The sequence below is a fragment of the Arvicanthis niloticus genome, chromosome 2 (assembly GCF_011762505.2).
Source record: "Arvicanthis niloticus isolate mArvNil1 chromosome 2, mArvNil1.pat.X, whole genome shotgun sequence".
Classification (NCBI taxonomy): Eukaryota; Metazoa; Chordata; class Mammalia; order Rodentia; family Muridae; genus Arvicanthis; species Arvicanthis niloticus.
In genome coordinates, this window is record NC_047659.1 from 123,975,875 (window position 1) to 123,996,089 (window position 20,215).

Genomic DNA, 20,215 nt, shown 5'->3' on the forward strand with positions numbered 1-20,215 from the left:
ATCATTGGGAAGGGGCATAGTTATGAATGGATTTGGTGAGGGCTGGAATAGAAGCATCAAGTGGACAGGGGAGAGGAGCTAAACTTAAGAGTCATTTGAAGAGTTATATGGAAACCTAATACAGTAGGAGCTCTGTGTGTGTGTGTGTGTGTGTGTGTGTGTGTGTGTGTGTGTGTGTGAGAGAGAGAGAGAGAGAGAGAGAGAGAGAATCTAAATGAAATCAGCAAATAATGGGGGACCCCCAACTGACTCCCTTCACCAAATGAGACTTCGAGTACTGTATTGTGTTACATCTAATTGAGCTGCTGGCTAAAGGGGTCCCATGGGAATTCCCAAACAACTAAGGCTGTTGCCAAGACTACAGGTTGCTCTCCACAAAGTGATGGGAAGGCCCCATTGCTGAAGACACCTATATACCTCAGTTGAACAGGGAGAAGCTGAGCCGGTGCTTGCATGGAGCCCTCGCCCCTGCTCTCAGTAGCAGGCCAATCTTGAGTCCAGGCCAGCGTGCCTTACAGAGAGTTTCAGGACAGGCAGCACTACACAGAGAAACTCTATCTCAAAGAATATAACAAAAAGACTAATCCTAGATCAGTGCCTTGGTCAGCCATCATCAGAGAAGCTTCCTCCTACACCAGATACAGACAAATACAGAGACCCTCAGCCAGAGTGAAACACTAGAATACTCAGCCCTAAGCAGGATGTCTCCCTCAAATCCCTCCTGTCAGGGACCAAGGAACCCTGTGGAAAAAGAGGCTGAAAGAGCTCAAAGGCCAGAAGGTATGGAGGACACCAGGCCCTGTAGATAACATGCACAAAGCTCATGAACTCAGAGATGGAGACAGCAAGTGCAGGTCTGCACCAGGTCCTCTGCCGGTTATTGTAGCTTCCAGCTGAGAGGTTTATGGGATTCCTGAGTGTGTGAATGAGCGGATCTCTGGTTCCTATACCTTCCCCTGGGCTCTTTTCCTTCTGTTGGTTTGTTTTGTCCAATTCTGATGTGTTCTGTCTTATTGTCCCTTAAAGACTTTTTGGTTTTCTAACAAGAGGCCAAAAGGGAGTAGATCTGCATGGGAGGGAAGGTGGGAAGGAACTGGGAAGAGTAGAGGGTGGGGAAGTAATCAGGGTAGATTATGTGAGAGGGGGAAAGACTACTTTTAATTAAAAGGGGAAAATGCTGGGAATGGAGGTAGCCAAACAGGTGTGGTGGCACATGCTCTAATCCCAGCACTTGGAAGCAGCAACCAGAAGATTTGAGAGTTTATGGTGAGTTTGAGGCCAGCCTGAGGTACATGAGATCCTACCTCAAATCAGGGACTGGAGAGATACTCTTTCAGAGGACCTGGGTTCAATTCCTAGCACCCACATGGTGGTTCATAACTGTCTATAACCATAATTCCAGAGAATCCAGTGCCCTCTTCTGGACTCTACGGTACCAGATGTACACAGACATATATCCAGAACAACAACTGAAACAAGACAACTTTTAACATGTTTTAGGGGGTGGAGATAGCTCACTGGTTGAGAGTACTGCTCTTAGAGAGGACCTAAGTTTGATTTACAGCACTCCAGCTCCATGAGAACCAAAGCTTCTGGCTTCCAGGGGCAGCAGCACATTTGTGCATGTGTCATACACACACACACTTTTTTTCTTAAGAATATATAAAATCACCGGGCAGTGGTGGCGCACGCCTTTAATCCCAGCACTTGGGAGGCAGAGGCAGGTGGATTTCTGAGTTCGAGGCTAGCCTGGTCTACAGAGTGAGTTCCGGGACAGCCAGGGCTACACAGAGAAACTATGGCTCGGAAAAACCAAAAAAAAAAAAAAAAAAAAAAAGAATATATAAAATCTTGGAGACTAGAGAGCTGACTCAATGGTTAAGAACACTTGCTCTTCCAGGAGATCTGATGACCTCATCCAGCACCTGACACACATGCCATATACACTCATTACACATTAATAAAAAATTCTTTATACCATTTTAAGCCAGCTATGGAGGTCATGAGGCCTAGGCAGGGTTGCCAAAAGTTTGAGGTCAGGCTACTCTGCATAGCAGGTTCACAGGCCAGCAAGGGCTCCATAGTGAGTCTGTCTCAACCTCTTACTACCATGAAAAAGTGTAATGGTATCCACCCACTCTAGCTCTGTCCAGGAGGCTGCTGTTAGCATGGCTGTTTTCAAAAGTTCTCACAGTCAGTCTGGTTCCTTGAAGGTCCACTAATCCTCAGCCCTCTGTGTGGAACATGGAGGACTTACTCTGTAACATCTATTTCAAGAAAGACTTTTCTGGCTCTTGGAAGGCAAAGGCAGGTGTATCTCTAAGAGTATCAGGCTAGCCAGGCATCATAGTTGCAAGGCATTGGTGGCAGAGGCCTTTAATCCCAGCACTCAGGAAGCAGAGTCAGGTGGATTTCTAAACTTGAGGCCAGCTTGTCTATAGAGTGAATTTAAGGACAGCCAGGGCTACACAGAGAAAACTTGTCTTGAAAAACAAAACAAACAAAAGAATGACTTCTTGGTGGCCCCACTGTACAGTCCCCTTCTTTTACCTACGAGGCTACATCAACAGGAACTGGTGTGCAAGGAGCTAGGGCTGTAAGCGGTGGGCACTGTCTGGTTGCTGCACTTCCTAGCCAAGCTATGCCCCAGTCACAGGTGTAGGCTTCAGGACTCACTCAGCCTGTCATGGCCTGCTGCCTAATGTTTTATTATCCCTAGTGTCTACCACAAAACATGCTCCCAGTAATTGTTGGGAGGACTGCCAGAGCCAGTCATAGCAGGCTCTGAGGGCAAGGGAAGTGATCCCAGGTTTGTGGCTTTGCCTTGCTGCTGAAAGGCTGAGGCAGTGTTTCTCTAAAGTAGACATCAGTGAGAGATTGAGGAGGGGGGTGAATGTGACTGCGGATGGCCCATCAGCCTACATGTCATTTAGGGAAAGGGGACTGAATGAACTGGGAGTGGGAAAGGCCTCGAATATCAGACAACAAATGATCTCATTGAAGATAGGGAACCGTTGAAGGGTCTTAACTAAAGGGAGGTGGTGACCATAGCAGTGAACACTGTGAGGGTCCCTTCTGGAACAGTGCAACCTGATGAAGCTGCTGCTGTTGCCACTGTACCGAGCTGTGTGTTATGGTGCAGATATAGACAGAGATGAGGTAGGCTGTGAGAGTACACATCATTAAAGCCACAATGTGTCCCCAGCACCCTCAGCACAGGTGAGAATGGCTGACACTCTAGACACACCTGTACCTCTTGGGCCTTGTTACTCCCGGGCAGCATTGCAGCTGCCTGGGGCCTGGCTTCCAATTACTCCCTTTTCGTTCTGTTCCTTTTGCACCTATCTGAAGTTCTCCTGCCCACCACCTCTTCATCCACTAAAGACCCTGCCTAAGTGTGGAAATCTCAAACCAAGTCACTCTCCTAGAGGACTCCCAGCAGTGTGGACGGCTTCTACCTAGCAGCTCTGAGCCATCAGCAAGGGAGCAAGGATACAGGTGGCTTGAGTTAGTTGGACCTGGTAGCACCTAAGGAGACTGACATGGCAGTGTATTAATGAGACAGGGGGATCACCCAAGTTTCACACTGTCTCAAATCTAAGATAAAAAATGGAAAGTCTGAGGCTATAGCTCAGTAGCACAGCACTTGTGTAGCATGTGAGCCCTGGACTCAATCCCCAGTACTTCAAAACAATAAAATAAAAATAATAATTCTGGCACTTGGGAGGCAGAGGCAGGTAGATATTTGTGAGTTCAAGCTACATAGTGAGACCCTGTCTAAAAACAAACGAAGGCCAGCTCTAGTTATAGGCCTATGTCCCAGTACTTAAAAAGCTGAGACAGGTAGATCTCAGCAAATTCAAGGCATGTCTGAGGACCTCGTCTCAAAAAAAAAAAAAAATGCTTTTAATGTTAAAACTCTCTTGCTGAACAGAAAACATCCTGGGACATCAGATTAAAGATATACCCCTTGAGGGGAGCTGGGTGAGGTTTTAAGCATCTTTAAGATATCAGTGGGACCAGATGTGGAGACAGGAAAATAACTTACAGGCCAACCTGGGCTACATAGTAAGATCTTGTCTCAAGAACAAAGCAAGGGTCTGGTGAAATAGAGACCACTGGAGAGAAGCACAGAAAAGGCCAGTCTGCACTCCTGCCAACAGAGCCACCTTCCTGGCCACACCCCAGCACCCAGCAAGGATCTGGTAATCAGACACAGGGGCATGAATGAGGCAGCACTCAGACCCTGGCCACCAGCCTTTAAGTTGGCTTAAAACCTAGTAGCTTCCAAAGTGAAGCTCCTTTAAGGGCACTGCCTTCCTGGCTGTACCCCAGTCTTCTTTCTTCCCCCTGGTCTCAGTATCCATCTTGTTTGGCTTCCATTGGTTGACTGGAGTTAAGTATCCCTGCCACTCTGAGCTTAGAATCCCTACATTCGAGACGGGTGACATCCATTCCATGCTTTTGTGATACCATGCACTTCCCTCTAGAGTCCCACTTCGGGTGTCACCTTTGGCCATGCCTCAGTCTTGTCCTGGAGAAGCACCCCTGACTAACTGTGGCTGGTGGGACTCTTGAATATGCTATTAGACAGTGGAGACAGGCTAGCCTGGCAGGCTCTGCATGAGATCGGTCCCCTCAAGTAATCCAGCCAGGCAAGCCCTTTGGAACAGAGAAGGCTCTGTAGGGAGAAGCTGAGCTTTAGGCCATGTCATTCCTCTTTTCCAGACAGGGCTCTGGAAGGCAGGAGGGTCTGTGGTAGGTATGGCCTTTAGCTGAGTGAATGATGATGAAGCTCCTCCAGTATGGGAGCCAATTGCAGCTCTAAAGATAGGCTTTCTTCCCTGGGGGGGGAATGGGGGGAAGAGACAGAGACCGAGAGACAACCACAGGTGACTACCAACTTTATTGCCTCTGTGCTCAAGTCCCAGGCTGGGGTTCAGAGATCTCTGGGGGGCAGCAGGCAACTCTAGGCCCAAATTATTGCTACTCTGCAAGGTCATCTTGGGGCTTCCCATAGTGCCCTGAGAATGGGTGGGGTAAGAGCATGCAAATGATATGCAAATGACATGCAAACCAACCCAGGATCTTCCAGAGGTGTCTGGTACAACCACCAATGCTAGATGCTAGAAATATTAGGGCTGACCCCAGGGTGATAAACACCTGGGTCTCTCTCTACACTATAGACTGAGTTGGCCTAGCCTCTAAGGTTAAGGTTCCAGGTTTGAGGGGGTCCCTGAGCATCAGCCCTGGCTCTGCCACTGGTTGAGGAAGAACAGAAACTTAACCCCAAAGCAGCAAGCAGAAAGCAGGACTCCCCTAGGCAGCCAGAGAGGTAAGGGATCTGCCTGGGTCACACAGCAAGGTAGAGGATAAGGGGACCAGTATCTGAGTTTCCTGAATCAGACAAAAGCCCAGGTGCTTAGAAGCTACCAACAGTAAAATAAATAAAGCAAGCAAATGGCCTAGCTCCTGATCCCTGGGCTGAGAGACCCTCTACCAGCTGACCAGGCCTTTAGCCTGGGAACAGGCAGGTTCCTTGATCTTAGTGTAGTGTCGGCCAGTGCAGAGGGTTCTAGAATGGTAGGCAGGGCTGCAGTCACCAGCTTAAGCAGAGCCGACTCAGTTATTATTCATAATCCACCAGGAGGCTGTGGGTGAAAGGTTGGGTGTCAGGAGATATGGGGCCCCCCTCCTGGGTCCCAGAGCCCTTTGGAGTACAGGGGTGCAGCACACCTGGGAAGAACACAGTGGTGAGAGTGTCCGGCGCCTGCAGGTGATCGATGAGGGTGCGCTGGAAGGCCTTGCTGCAGGGTGACTGCTGGTGCCTGGGAGGCCATAGAACAGACAGGCTGTCATCTGCTCTAAGACGAGTGCTCTAGGTCACACACACTAGTCTGGCTCCTGGACTCAAGGCACTAACCCTTCCATTACTGCTTCTAGCCTCAGTCCTCCCCTTCGGAAAACTGGGAACAAGGTACCTCTATCACTAGGCTACTAAATGAAGGGCCCTAGCACAGAGGGCATACTGACAGCAGTGTACACTCGAGTGCCTGCTGTGCATCTGTATTGTACTGCGTTTGAAGGGGTTGTGTTAGATACAGCTTGTTATATACAGCTCAGGCGAGCCTGGAATCATTGATCCTCTGCTCAAGTGCTGGGAGCATCGGCTGGTGCAACCATGACCAACGTGTATTATTGTTTTGTTTGTTATTTTGGTTTTTATTTGTTTAGCTTTTTGGAGTATTGGTTTTGTTTTTGTTTTTGGAGACAGGGCTTTGCTGTGAGGTCCAGATTGGCCTTGCAGTCTGAGCTCTCTTGCCTCTGCCTTCAGAGTTGATATAACAGGCACGCACTTAATACCTAACTTTCATTTATTCCTTACACATCATCTTATCTGAGACCAGATGTGTTAGGCTAGTTATCTGAAGTCACACAGCCAGTGAATAGGAGAGCAGGACTTGAACCTGGTCTGATGCCCTCCAGAACCCCATCAGTGTCAGATGTTAGCCCACCACTCACCTTCTCCAAGAGGCTTCATCCTGCCAGAACTCATATAGGGTGAAAGCAGCATTGTCTAGCATCTTCTGGGCAGACACACTGCAGAACCAAAGAGGTAGTAGCCAGACTGGGCCACAGCTATGACCACCACTGCCTACCTGCCAAGGATCTCATGGGAACCCTGCCCAGAGTATCCATCCAGCCCACCATCCCTCTCTGCTCCCACCCACTCACCCATCCCATTGGCTCTCCAAAGACTCACTGCAGACAATGGCTTTGGGACCCTGTGAAGTTCATGTAGCAGCACAGAGCACGATGAAAATCCTGCAGGGCATCCTCTGACACCTGCACTTGCCTCTGCGCCACAAGGATGTGCTGGCGAGAAAGCAGCTAGTCAGGGGAGAAGCCAAGCTCAGGGTATAATCCAACCTTCCTGATGTGATCCAGATCTGCCCCCTATGGGATCAAGTCCCCACAGACAAGAAGACCTCCCAGCATCTCACTCCATCCTCCAAGCTATTGACTGACCCTTGGCCATACCACCTCGCACTGTGACTTCCAGCTTCCATAACTACCTCAGGCCTGACTTTCACAGATACAGATGAGAGAACAGAAAACCCAAGGTAGTCACAGGGCAAGAACCAAAGCCTAGCACCTGCCTACCAGACCTGGGTAGACAGGTCAAGTACTCCTTCCCAAGCTCACCGAGTCAAGACCCTTGGCGAGGTCCTCTTCACGTGTGGGTTCCAGCCGGGGTGCCTGCAAGAGACACAGAATATAGACTGAGCCTCTAGTATGTATTGGCTTGGGCAGGTACGACAGAAGCCCTCTCTGAGGGTCACTGGCCACTCAGCCTCTTACCTTGCACTCAAGCTGGTCTATGAGCTCCTGGAGGCGGTTGACCTGCAGCCGCCACTGCAGCTCAGCCTCTGAACTCCGCCCTGGCGAGGGACCAGGAGGACATCAGCCAGGGGCCCCTGAAGGGAGGCCGCTCAGGGTGAACTGGGAACATTGGCAAAGCAAAGCCCTGAGAGAATAGGAGATAGCACATCTTTGCTGGCCCTGTGTAGCCAGATCCTACCGTGCCACAGACACACCTGTATCAGAGGATCCAGACCAGGTTGGTGACCAACTGATGCTCCTCAAGGCTCTGCGTCCTGCCCTCCGGCTGCCACAGGACCTGCTCTGCACTTTGGTATTTTCTTCATCCAACCTACAAAATAGAAGGTTAGCCCAATGTCCCCAGACCCATAGGGTCAAGGACTGAGATTTCAGCACAGGACCAAACTTAGGTGAGGCAAAACAGGTTTCCTAGGTCTTTGAAGCCCAGCCCAAACCACTGATCCTCTCTCCGAAGTTCATGCCTGCCTCCCAAGAATGTGGCCTCTAGAAGGCTGGATGGAACAGGATACTGAGGAGTATGGAATGCAGAAACAAAAGGGACCCACACACCCACAGCCCAGCAGCACCTTCACATACCGCTGGCCACGGGCCTGGGCCTCCAGGGTGTCTGCTGCCCCCTCCAGGGAGGTCTGCAGGGCTTGTAGCTGATTCACAGTCTCCCGCAGCAGGAACCGTGTGACAAACTGGTCCACCTTAGAGGCCTGTTCATACTCCTGTGGACGGGGCAGAGTGTCGTCTTCGTAAGAGGGAGCTTCTCTCGCTTATGAGAGAAACAGTGAAAGTAGATGGAAGGGATGCAGGCCCAGCACAGGTTAGTTACCACCCACTTTCTGTCTTTGTTTCCAGACAGACAGGGTCTTACTTTCTAGCCCAGGCTTGCTTTTAATTGTCATCCTCCTTGTATACCTCCCCAGTGCCAAAATTAAAGGTGGGTACCATTCTGCCCAGCTTCTAAGGTCCCTTTTTCCAATCCAGATGGGTTTTGTTCATCCTCACAGATATGAGGCTGGTTGGTTCACAGGGATCATACCCTGCTGGCACACTGGGTTTTCCCAGATCTCAAGTCCTCTTTGAAGTTAAGGCTCATGCTCACTTTTGCAACAGCTAGTGAGGCCTCTGTGCACACCCAGGCAGGGTGAAGGTACAGGGGCGTGAAGGCCAGTTTTACACATGTACAATATGACATGTGATACAATCCCTTACTGGCCTGATTTGTTTGTTCTTTCATTATTCCATCCAACCATACATTTAACATTTACTGCATGCATTTTGTGGGAAGCTACATACACAAGACATCTAGGTCACTGAACAGACACAAACACACTTAACTACCCTGAGCTGAGCTTACATTACCAACCTTCCCTCAGCTCCTTGGAGGTGAGCAGAGACAGGCATCCTGACCATACATCAGACCTTGTGCCAACCATCTTGGGACACTCACACTCCTCAGCTGCTTTCACCTTGTGCCTCAGTTTCTCCCACAATACTGCATTGGGGTTCCCCTTAGTTACTTCCTACATAGAACTAAGCCTAGTACTTGCAGTCTTGAGGTTTCAATCTGAAAATGCCACCACTATTGTGGAACATAATCTGCCCAGGTACATGCATGGACAGTCAAGGATGCCCTTAGAAGCCCTCACCCTACCACCACTACCACACCCCCAAACCTAAAATGGGAGTCCTGAGGAGCCACAAAGATCCAGGCTCCATGACAACACCTACAGTGGGTTTCATTTTTGGTGTATGACCTGCCTTGGCTCATCTAAGATGGTAGCTTCCAGACCAGGCATATAACAGACAGGATAGGGTAGTGCTTGCGTCCTGCCCTAAGTGTGTGGGTTCTGTTTCCATGACATATTTTTAGTAATTTCCCTTTGGAGGTATAAGATCAATTTTCTGCTTTTGCAACCAAACCTGGTTGGTAGAACCAACCTCCTTATACCAGACTCACCCCAAGAATTTTGTTTTATCATCATAACTATTTTTAGTATACACTTCACTTTGTATAGTATAGACTTCACTTTATATCTGGGGCCTTGAGAGGTTGAATCTTAGCCAAGGTTAAGCAGCTTATTAGTGGCAGGCCAGGATTCAAATCAAAGCCATAGAAATTCCTCTCTACTCACCCTTAAGCACCTTATAAGCATTGCCCTGTTTTGCACCCAGGAAGCTAAGACCAGAAGAGGTCATAGACAGATTCTCCTGGGAGTTCCAGGGGAGGAGCAGAGTTTTGGCATAGTGAGGTCACTTGTGAGCTCACAATACAGTTACTCTGATGGGGCGGGGTCAATCTGGGGCCCCTGACTAGAGGGCAGGGCCGAGGCAGCATGGGCAGTGGCTTCTAGTGACCAGTCCTATCATGGGAAACAGCAGTTCCCACAAGAGGACCAAAGCACCTAACCAGGCCAGCAAGGACAGGCCACCTGACATGGACAAAACCCGTCACAAGCAGTTCTTCAGCCACCTCAAGCGAAAGAAGCCAAGTGTGAGTATGGAGAAGCTGGAAGGGATGCTGGGTGCTGAAGTCTATGCCTTTAGCCAGGGGCACAAGGGGTTAGAGAATCTGTCTAGAGGAGCAGGATCCCTGGAGCCCATATAAGTAGTATAGGGGTTCTAGAAGCACCAGCTTGGGGTAGGGATCTCTCAACCAGGGATTAAGCGTAGTGTCTCTGGGACCACAGTCCTGAAGTAGTCTTCCTCTCTCCAGCCCACAGCCTCGCAACACGCCACTTTCCCTTTCTTTCAATGGCGAGAGGCTCCTGACCCTGCCAGGGGGGGTGAGAACCCCCGCATCAAGGCCGGGAAAGTATGCAGTGATTTGACCTAGGGTGGACAATGGGTTCCTATGGGGAGGCAGGGTCCCGGGTGCGGGGCACAGTGGGGCTCGGGAGGTTGGGACAGTAGGGAAGAAGCCTCAGGCCGCGCAAGGGCGTGTTCTTCCCTTCACACCGGCCCACCCCTAGACCAAGATCGTGTTGCTTTTCCCGCTGGACAAGCGGCAGCAGCTGGCCGAAGGAGCAGCGGGCCCATTTGTGCGGCCCGTGCGGCCAGCTGAGGACCCGCTCGGTGCCCCGACGTGCTTCCCAGCGGTGGCACCTATGCTGCGTGGGGCAGGCGACGGCGTGGACAGGCGCGAAGGCGCGCGCGCGCGGGAGATGAAAAGGATCCTGGTGCTGCTGCTGCAGCTGGACGCGCGGCTGCAGGAGGAGGGGCGTCGAGTGCCAGGCAGGCCAGGGGGCGGGGCCAAGGCCCCCCACTGCTGGCAGCCGCTGTATGCGCACCTGCTGACCCAACGCGAGGCCTGCGGCGAAGGCGATCCCCGCGAGGAGCAGCCGCGCAAGCGGCGCCGCTGTCCTCGCCCGTGGCCCTGAGTGTCTGGCACGACCCCTAGCGCCAGGACTCTGCTCAATAAAGAGCACATAGCAAGCCTGGCGTCTGCTACTTCTGTCCCTGCCATCGGTCCCAGGGTCAAAATTGAGGCCCCGGGTGAGTAGGAGTAAACAGTACTTAGCACAGCCACCACCACAACCTGGAGCTAGGGCTGCCTTTAACTTATTTTTTTGTGGCACAAAGGTCACCTCATGCCAAATCCATAGATTCAAGGTGGACTTGAGCAAACTACTTGGCAACGCTAGGAAGAATTTGTTTCAGGCAACACCTTGAGGTCTCCGAGAGTCCTCAACATTCAAAAATCTCTCTTAGGCAGAGGGAGGGTTTCAGGCTGCTAACAGACATCATCCCAGGAAGAACAGGTAGGTTGGTCAGCCATGGTGGGGCTGGAACCTCAGATTCTGCTGATGGCACATACCCAAGGGGCTTGAACCTCTAGTCTCTCACGCTACTGCCTGGCAGTTCCCAAGCACTCAGCTCCCTCAAATTTTAGGGTCCCTTAGTCAAAGCACTTCCTCCGGAGGTACCAGTTCCATCCTCTACCCCATTTGTAGCCCAAAGCTTCTTCCAAACCACTAATCAGTCTATGGCAAATTAGTTTCCCCTGCTCATAATTCCCACTGTTTCTCTGCTACCCCTCCAAAGGCCAAGGCTCAAATTAGTGTATGCACACCCAGCTCCCCATCCTGTCCGCCTTCAGTGCTTACCCTCTCTCTGCCCCTCCATACTGACATGGCACCAATGGCCTCCAATGTGACTCTTACTCCTTACATCACTCCTGAAAGCAGCAGAATGCTCTGGGCAGAAGCCAACGACTGGCTTTCTTAGATCGCACACCCAGCTCCAGACCAGACCCTAAAGCCACCACTTCCGACTGTGACAATTTCAGCACTCAACAGGATGGGGTAGGAGTATCTTGAATTCAGTGCCACAGACTGCTTCAGAAAACAAAAATTCTTGGGTCTCCTTTCCTGCTACACACTGAGAACGCTTCACCTGGGGCCAGAGGTAGCAGAATGTTTCAGCTCACTGGAACCATAAGCTATAGAATTAAGGATGCACTTCTGTTACTATCCACAGGCTGGAATTGTGCTGGAAAATGAGTGACCCATACATAGCATATGTCTCCCTACTTGAGGGGTAACTGACCTGTGAGTTATCAGTATATGCATGCTTGTCTCAAGCTGTCTCGATCACCTCCCCCACAACTGTAATTGGGAACTTTTAAGAGACCTTTCCAGTTACAACCATATGGTCAGCTCCTGTTCCTAAGACCCCTGTGATCCAGAAAATATTCAGGATCCTTGTAATAAAATCCTTATTTTAGCTCAAGTGCATCTGAGTCTTCTATTTGCAACCAAAATGGTCTATCCAGGAGGCAGGGCTCATTGCTACTTTCGAAGTTAGAAACACCAGGAAAGAGATTTGGACTTGCTGAGGATAGCTTTGTGAGCTTCAGAACTGAAGGGGTCAGGCCAGACCTCGTGCAGCTGTCAGGGCTGGTGACAAAGAAAGTACCTGTACATGTGTAGTTTCTTTTTAGAACCAAGTTAGAGTGCTGCACATCTAGCCAGAATATACAAATACTCTAAACAGTTGGGAGAAAGAATTTAACCACTGTGTTGGCCAGACAGGCCCTTAACGTGGGCTCCCAAATGGCTGCTGCCATCAGCCCACGCAAGGGGTGGGGCTCGGGGTGCCTGCAAGACTGAGGTCATAATGAGCCCAATCTAAGTTCCTTCAACGACTCCTTCCAACCTCTACAGCCAAGCTAGATGACGTGCCAAGAGAGCTGCCTAGGAAGGCTGGGACTCTGGGACCCTAAGGAAGAATCAAGTCTTGACTAACAGTGACACTTTGAGATAGTGCCACAAAAAAGAACCGCTACTCTTAATAAGCGGAGCCTCATAGCCAGAGGCGGATCTGAGAACTGAGAGGGCTGGTTACCCGCCCAGAAGGCCCGTAGGGCTTCGGGGCCCACTGAGTCCTGAAGGTGGCGTCAGTGCACCGGACTCGCCGAGCCCGCAGGCTGCCTTTGTTGGACCACGTTGCTGTGGTAGTGGACCAAGGTTCAGGCTTCACCAAGGCAGGCTTCGCTGGGGAAATCAAGCCCCGCGTCGTGCTGAAGAGCTCGAGTCTGATGCCCAGTTGGGACCGGCCTGTGCTGCCAGGAGCACCGGGTTGTGAACTGGCGGGCGGCGTGGCCCGTGCGCATCCTATCAAGCATGGAGTAGTAGTGGACTGGGATGCACTGGAGGGACTGTGGGAGCGCCTAATGGTGGGAGGCTTGCAGGTCCACCCCGAGCAGTGGCCTGTGCTGGTGAGCGACTCACCATCAGCACCACCTGAGGGCCGAGAGAAGGTGGCTGAGCTGCTGTTCGAGGCACTGACAGTACCTGCGTGCCACATAGCCAACACGGCGCTGCTGGCACTCTGCTCCATCGGAGCTTTCAGTGGGTTGGCTGTGGAGGCTGGCGCGGGCGTGTGCCACGCCACACCCGTCTACGCGGGTCACTCATGGCACAAGGCCACCTTCCGTCTCAATGTGGCAGGCAGCACCCTGTCGCGCTACTTTCGAGATCTGCTGGTGGCAGCGTGCCCAGATCTTCAGCTGCAGGCCCTGCCCCGTAAGACCGTTACACAGCTCAAGAAGCGCTGCTGCTATGTGTCCCTAGATTTTCAGGGTGATATCTGTGACCCTGCTCGCCACCAGAGGGCCTGTTTTTGCCTGGGCAATGGTTGCTACGTGCGCCTCGGCAGCGAGCGCTTCCGCTGCCCTGAACCCATCTTCCAGCCAAGTATCCTAGGCCACCCTGAGCCAGGACTGCCCACGTTAGCCTTCCAGGCACTGCAGAAGATACCCACAACACTGCGGACACGGCTGGCCAATACGGTGGTGCTAGCTGGTGGTTCCACCCTTTTCCCTGGCTTTGTGGAGCGCATGAATCTGGAGCTGGAGGCACTGTGCAGGAGGCATGGGTACCCGGCCCTGCAGCCCTGTCTGGTGGCTCATCCTGGGCGGGGCACAGCTGTGTGGACTGGAGGTTCCATGATGGCCTCCTTGCACTCCTTTCAGTGCCGCTGGATGACTCGGGCCATGTACCAGGAATACGGCCCTTTTCTGGTGCGAGAAGTGTTCAATTGAGTTTTATATTGAACGAGAATAGATGGTACCACCAGGGGGGTACTTCAGGAACAGAGGTTGCAACTCTGTCCTAGCATGGAGAACCAGATAAACAGATTCAAGTGTTCACAACTGGCAGGGTTATCATATGGGAATGGGCTGCCCTTTTCCCTTTCTGAGCTAACCCTGGCCTTCATTTTGTTTTCAATTTGAATATTCAAGCCAGTTTAGAGAATGCCAGTTCAGCAGGGCCAAGCTTAAAGAACAATACTTGAAAAAACTCTTATGTGAGGGAACTAGAAGTCCTGTATCTAGCTTTGTGCTCAGGTGACCCCTGAAGGGCTCATTTTAACTTTTTCTGTATAAAGTAGGGTCAGAGGGCAAGAGTACAGTGCAGTGCCTAGCAGGTGCAAGGTTGGGTTCTTTCCTCAGTACCACAAAAAAGTATGGTCAGGTAAACCCCTAGGCCTGTTATCCCAACCCCCAGAAGAGCTAAATACATGGGAAGGGAGATCTTTCTGTTTTTTGAGACAGGATCTCACTGTATGGCCCAGGCTGAACACTGGTTTCAGTCTCAAACTCTGCTGCCTCTTCCAGGTGCTGAGGTTAAAAGTGTAAGCTACCTCCAGGCAGTGGTAGCGTGAAAATTAATCTCAGCACCCGGGAGGCAAAGGCCTGTGGATCTCTGTGTCTGAGGCCAGCCTGATCTACAGAGCAAGTTCCAGAACATCCAGAAATGCACAGAAGAAAAAAAAGTATAAGCTACCACACCTGTTCCTGGCCAAGATGGTTCTTAACACGGAAAAGGAGGGTTGCTTTTGGTTTTGTTTTGGTTTTGATCACTTTCAGAGTCTAGAGCACTGGCTGTTAACATTTGTCTACACAGGTTATAGCACAGGCCAACAAACTAGGCATATACACACCTACCATCTCACATGTCCTGAGGTTAGGCCCTGTCTCATAGTTCATACATGCCTCATGTATGACATGTAAGAACTCATCTAGGTCCCAGCCTGTGCCTACTGTGTCCCAGTGACAGCCCCCAGCAATTATAACAGGCCAACAAAAACCTGCTATGTTGCTTGCAGTGTTTTGGGCAGAGGGAACAGAGAGAGGAACAAAACATAAGATGTCTGCCTCCCCCTCCCCCAACAGGGTCTCACTCTAGGCAAACTGGCCTGAAACCGACAGCAAATCTTACTGCCTCTGCATCCTGAATGCTGAGAGTACAGGTGTGAGCCACCATGACCCACTAATTGTTCATTACAGATGAGAAAACTATGGCTGGCGGGGAAAAAAGGGCGCAGTCATTAAGCGGGATTGCCAGGACTTGACCCGGGCCTCCATTCCCACATCCCTGAGACACAGCAGGACAAACCTCCGCTGCCTCTCTGAGCTATGTCCCCATCAGCCCTTCCCTGCACTTACCAGCTTTGTTGTGTCCATGGCAGTGAGCACCGCACAATTCAGAGACTCCAGCGCAGCCAGCACAGGCTGATAGACACCCAAGTGTGTGGAGAAGTAGTCTGTAGGCAAAAGGTCCAAGGGCTCCAGCCTAATCCATCTCTCCAGCCTGGAATTCTTCAGCTGCCCCAGCCTTCAGAGCCCAAGAGGCCAGCCCCATAAAGCATCCCTCACCACACCCACCTGCCCAGGGGCTGGGACACAGGAGCCCACACAGGCCTACTCACCACACAGCTTCTCTGTTTCTAAATTGCTGTGGAAGGAAGAGAAAACATCTTTCAGACACTTAGCACCTGGGCCTGGGAGACCAGACACAGATGCCGGTGTTCTCACCGCTTCTACTCAGCCTCACTTGGCATGTCTGGTGGGGGAGGGGTCACAGGCCCTTCAGAGGGTCAGTCCAAGTCCTTGAAGCCTTGAATGCTGACTTAGTCTGGGATTTACACTAAGGAGATGGGAAGGGAAGGGAAAGGGAAAAGGGAAAAAGGGGGGAAAAAGGGAAAAGGGAAAAGGGGAGAAAGGAGGGGGGAAAGGGAGGGAGGAGAAAAAGGGGAAAAGGGAAAAAAGGGAAAGGGAAGGGGAGAGGGCAGCTGTGCATGTTCGCAGCTTGTGTGTCCCCAAGTGAAGAAGCTGGGAAGGAGTGTACACTTGAACCAGGTGTGGACATGTGGGAGGCGGGAAAGTGTGGATTCCTGCATCTGCATCCACAGGCAGAGGCAGGCAGAACCCAGCTGTCCTCAAACATCCTTTGCTTGGGAATGGAAGGGCTGAGCATGGTTGGTGACTCAAGTCTGGTTATTCTGGGTCCCAGCTGGAATCAGTGTAGCAATAAGACACGAGCTAGAGAAGGTGTAGGTGGGTTGACAAAGTTGGCACTGGGCCCTGTCATCTTTCCCCACCCCCTGTCCTCCAGAAAGAACCTGATAGCAGGGGACACAGTGGGTTGGCATGGGCTGGCCTGGCTCTGCCATAGCAAGCCAGCCCTTCTATTGTACTCACTCAGTGAGATGTTCATCGATGCCGCTGAACAGTTCCCGAAGCTCCGCAGAGCTGAGAACCCCATCAGCAAAGGAATTCTGAAATTCTTCAAATGAAAGCTTACCATCATCTGGGGAGAGACAGGGCATGGCGTTGCTAGCCTTGAGTCCTAGCTGCATCCTGTCCCCAGACCCATGCTGCTCAGAGGCCAAAAGCATTCACAATCACTCAGGCAGATAGCCTAGGGTTCTGAACCCAGTGGGGGCCCTGACTGTTTTGAACAAAGGGACAAGAGTTCCCCCAAAAGTATACGCTGAAAGAAACAGGTCCCTCCTTGTGCAGGGTACATTTGGTAGGGACTCAATGTCTGCTAAATGGAAATATGACAGAACAGCCTGGGACACATCAGAGCACAGCTTAGGACTTAAGGGAACAGTACCTGATCCCATAAACTAGCCTTGCCTCGGGGTAGAAGAGACCTCCATGTTCTGGCCCCAGGCCCTTCCTAGGAAGTCACAGAGAAGCATTCAAAGCCTACCCACCAGCCAGACTCTACAAAGCAGCAGACTGGCTGGCATGAGACTGAGCTTCCCTCATAGAGCATGTTAGCAGAGGCAGAGAGCAGAAGGGCAAGATGATTAAAATCAATGGGATTTGCTGTCTGAATGATCCGTAAGATGGGGAGGGACTGAGCCTCTGTGGCAGAAGGTATTGAGAGCAGGTATCTTTGCGGGGAGGGTGTTGGGCTTCTTTTTTTCTCAAGAGAAGAGTTTCTCTGTGTACCCCTGGTTGTCCTGGATCTCTCTCTGTAGACCAGGCTGTCCTCTAACTCAGAGATCTGCCTGCCTCTGCCTCTCTGCCTCTCTGCCTCTCTGCCTCTCTGCCTCTCTGCCTCTCTGCCTCTCTGCCTCTCTGCCTCTCTGCCTCTCTGCCTCTGCCTCCTAAATGCTGGAATTAAAGGTGTGTGCCACTATCACCCAGCTTGAGAGTATGTATGCTAAATTAATGGTCCCCATCAATTTGAAGAGACCCATGAAAGAGCAAGCACTGGGAACACAAAGGCTGAAACAAGAGTCTGCAGGCCCAGGGAGAGGAAAAGTGAAGGCCAAGTGAGTGCCCACCCCTCATTCAGGGAGCCTGAAGTGATGTACCACACAAGTCTGGATCCCAGGCCCACAACTGACTCACTTCTCTGAGCCTCTACTACTCTGCCCATGAAATGGAATGAAGAATTCCCACCTAGCAAGCTATCGTAAGGACATCACAAGGTCTTGCACACCCATCACCGAGCTGTATTAAGAGTACTGTCTTAATATAAGCACCCACCTCTACCCTCAGATCAAACTGCACTTCCCTGACCCCTATTCTGTGCACTCTCCAGTAAGGGTTCCTTGTTTGAGCTCCCATTTTGGGCTCTCAAGACTTCACTCCAACCTGCACCTCCAAGTCCCTAGCTCTCCTACCCTGTCCCCCACACTGCATCTGCAAGTTCCTGGCTCTTGTACTCGTACTGACACACACACACACACACACACACACACTGTGGGACCCAAGGGAAAAGAAACCACTCACCATTCTTGTCTGCTCTACGGAAAACCTAGGGGACAAAGGGAAATAAGTGGGCGCTGTGAGGGGAGCCAGGGAGGTAGGAGTCCCCCTATCAAGTCAGTGGGACTCCAGCTTGCCAGCCAGCCTCCCTGCATCGCCCCCCCAACCCCAGGGCAGTCCTACAGAAGTCTCCAGCAAGGTAGCACAGAAAGATCACGCAGCAGGCCCTAATGCTGACTCCCTCCTGCTGTAGGGCTGGCTTCACGGTGGGTGGGTGCTCCTGGCCAGCTCTCTGTACCTTCCTCCCACAGCTGGAGTCGAGCCCAAGTTCGCTCTGATGTAGCAGCCATTGGCATGTTCCCAGCTTGAGGAAGCTTGGACAGATGGGCCAAGATTCATCCTGAGAAGCCTTGGAAACCATGACCTGAGCCCCCCACCCTGACTTTTCTGGGTGTTCTCCCAAGTCCACACTAGTCTCCATCTACCCTCACTAACAGGCTCTTTCCCTTGTGCCTGCTTAAGACTGGCAGGCAGTGGCTGGCCTGTTGTGGGTGCTTTGGTTTTCTCACTGGTATGTGAGGGAGCAGCTTAGAGTTTAACCCTTTCAGGGCCAGGACCTCTGATAAGGCCAACTCATAAAGACTGTGGGCATCTGTGTATACACATTTCTGTACAGAGCAAGGAGGATGGCAAGGGTCAGCAGATTTTATTTGTAGAAGCAATGATGAAATAGACAAGTTCAAAGCCTGGACAGAACCCATATAGCCCAGGGTCCTGAATACTAAACTCTTCCACACAACTCCCTCAGGGTCACTGAGCTAACCAACCAATATAACCCTTAGGCTGACTCAGAGAAGGTCTGCTACTAGATTGGGATAGCACAGCAGCTCAATGTGGCCTGACTGGGGTAATTAGGATGGGAGTAGGGCAGGAGAGCTAAGCTTGGAATGAAGACACTCCATCCACATACCAGTATGCCTCCTGACCTAGGACATGCCTCCTCAGGCCTGAAGGACCAAGGTCAAGGTGCTGAGTCACTAGGGCATTGGGCAGGGGGCACCACAGCCTCTTTCACTGGCAGGGACTTCTAGAGTAGGGGTAGGAAAGAGCCAGGACCTGCTGAGCACATAGTAAAAGGCGGAAGAGGGATGCTCAGAGCTACGACTCCTGCACTTAGAGCTTTGCCTCCAGCGTGGTAGCACAGGAAGATTGCACAGGTATCTGAGATAGGATAGGATGCTCTACAGCTACAAAAGGGGGCTCAAGGCCACCTGCTGCCCATGAGGAGTCCCTTACCAGCTGTAAGACTCTGCTACCTTTGATCAGGCCTGAGGCTTCTGGGGCAGGACAGAGCTCCTTCTGGGTCTAGGCTCTCCTGTCCTATCAGCCCAGCAGGGGCTGCCATGGAGCAGACTGCTGTGACTGAATGTTGACAGCCCCTAGCCCCACTGGGCACATTTGGGGTGAGGGGCAGTACTGCTGACGGACAAGGAGAGACACGGAGTAGCACAGACAAGGAACACAAAGGCAGGAATATCAGAAACAGCAGGATCACAGATAGTCTAGGAGAGGGACCGAAGCAGGACCAAGAGATGTGGAGAGACAGGGACACGGAGGACTAAGACCTAGGAAGCCCGATGCCCGCCCACCGATGCCCAACTCACGTCCTGGAAAAGCGCTTGTCCCGCGGCAGGCGCAGAGTGTCGCGGCGGCTGGGGTGCAGGTGGCCCGAGCAGGCACACAGTGAGCAGCCCGGCGCACGCCATGGCTTGGAGGCTTGCAAGGCTGCGGGTTGCGGTTACCAGGCCGCCCAGACTGGCTGGGGGCGGGGCGTGCGCCCATTGGCCCAGGCACGGCCCCGCCCCCACCTGGCCTCGGTTTCCCCGCCTGGAAGAGGCTTCCAAAAGGAGTTGGGTAAGGAGTCACCCCAGAAGTCGCTGGCAACATCTTGCCAGGAATCCGACAGGAATGGGCGCTCCACCCAGTCGGGTGTGGGCAGGCAAAGCTCTAAGTGCAGGAGCCCTAACAGATGAGACCCACAAGCTTTTTACATCTGGACATCTTCTGCCAAATGAGGATAACAATAGGCGCCTCTCCCCTCTACCCCCTAGACTGTAAAGAAGTAAATATAGAGCTTAACATTATAAATGCTCAGTTCAGAGGACTTAAACCTAAGGTTTAACGCAAGCAGCGGATTCCCAGTCACCCTGTCCTTCTCCCAGATATCTGCCCCAGCACCTCTTTCAGAAATCTTCCTGGTCTTCTCACAGGGCCTAGAGGGAGGGAACACAAGCTACAAGAGTAGGG

The 20,215-nt window shown here is 51.7% G+C and overlaps 3 protein-coding genes across 4 annotated transcripts; 2 read left to right on the forward strand and 1 right to left on the reverse strand.

Moving 5' to 3' along the window:
- Positions 1-4,887: 4,887 nt before the first annotated feature.
- On the reverse strand, positions 4,888-20,118 carry Necab3 (N-terminal EF-hand calcium binding protein 3). The gene is made up of 13 exons (XM_034496771.2): positions 19,573-20,118; positions 17,933-17,957; positions 16,382-16,490; positions 15,610-15,635; positions 15,347-15,444; positions 7,981-8,117; positions 7,599-7,714; positions 7,363-7,442; positions 7,207-7,260; positions 6,764-6,876; positions 6,523-6,600; positions 5,737-5,828; positions 4,888-5,651 (listed from the first exon to the last, which is right to left on the reverse strand). Exons 1-13 carry the CDS (start codon positions 19,672-19,674, stop codon positions 5,623-5,625), a joined length of 1,059 nt encoding a protein of 352 aa, XP_034352662.1. The 5' UTR covers positions 19,675-20,118; the 3' UTR covers positions 4,888-5,622.
- Positions 8,571-10,830, forward strand: C2H20orf144 (chromosome 2 C20orf144 homolog). 2 transcript variants are annotated; one of them, XM_076930052.1, is made up of 3 exons: positions 8,574-9,889; positions 10,112-10,210; positions 10,368-10,830. In XM_076930052.1, the coding sequence occupies exons 1-3, from the start codon at positions 9,764-9,766 to the stop codon at positions 10,773-10,775; spliced, it is 633 nt and encodes a 210-aa protein (XP_076786167.1). In that variant the 5' UTR covers positions 8,574-9,763; the 3' UTR covers positions 10,776-10,830. The 2 variants fall into 2 exon arrangements, with proteins under 2 accessions (XP_076786168.1, XP_076786167.1); XM_076930053.1 differs by lacking the exon at positions 10,112-10,210 and having other exon boundaries at positions 8,571-9,889.
- Positions 10,961-14,968, forward strand: Actl10 (actin like 10). Its single transcript, XM_034496774.2, has one exon. It carries the CDS (start codon positions 12,935-12,937, stop codon positions 13,937-13,939), a length of 1,005 nt encoding a protein of 334 aa, XP_034352665.1. The 5' UTR covers positions 10,961-12,934; the 3' UTR covers positions 13,940-14,968.
- Positions 20,119-20,215: the final 97 nt, after the last annotated feature.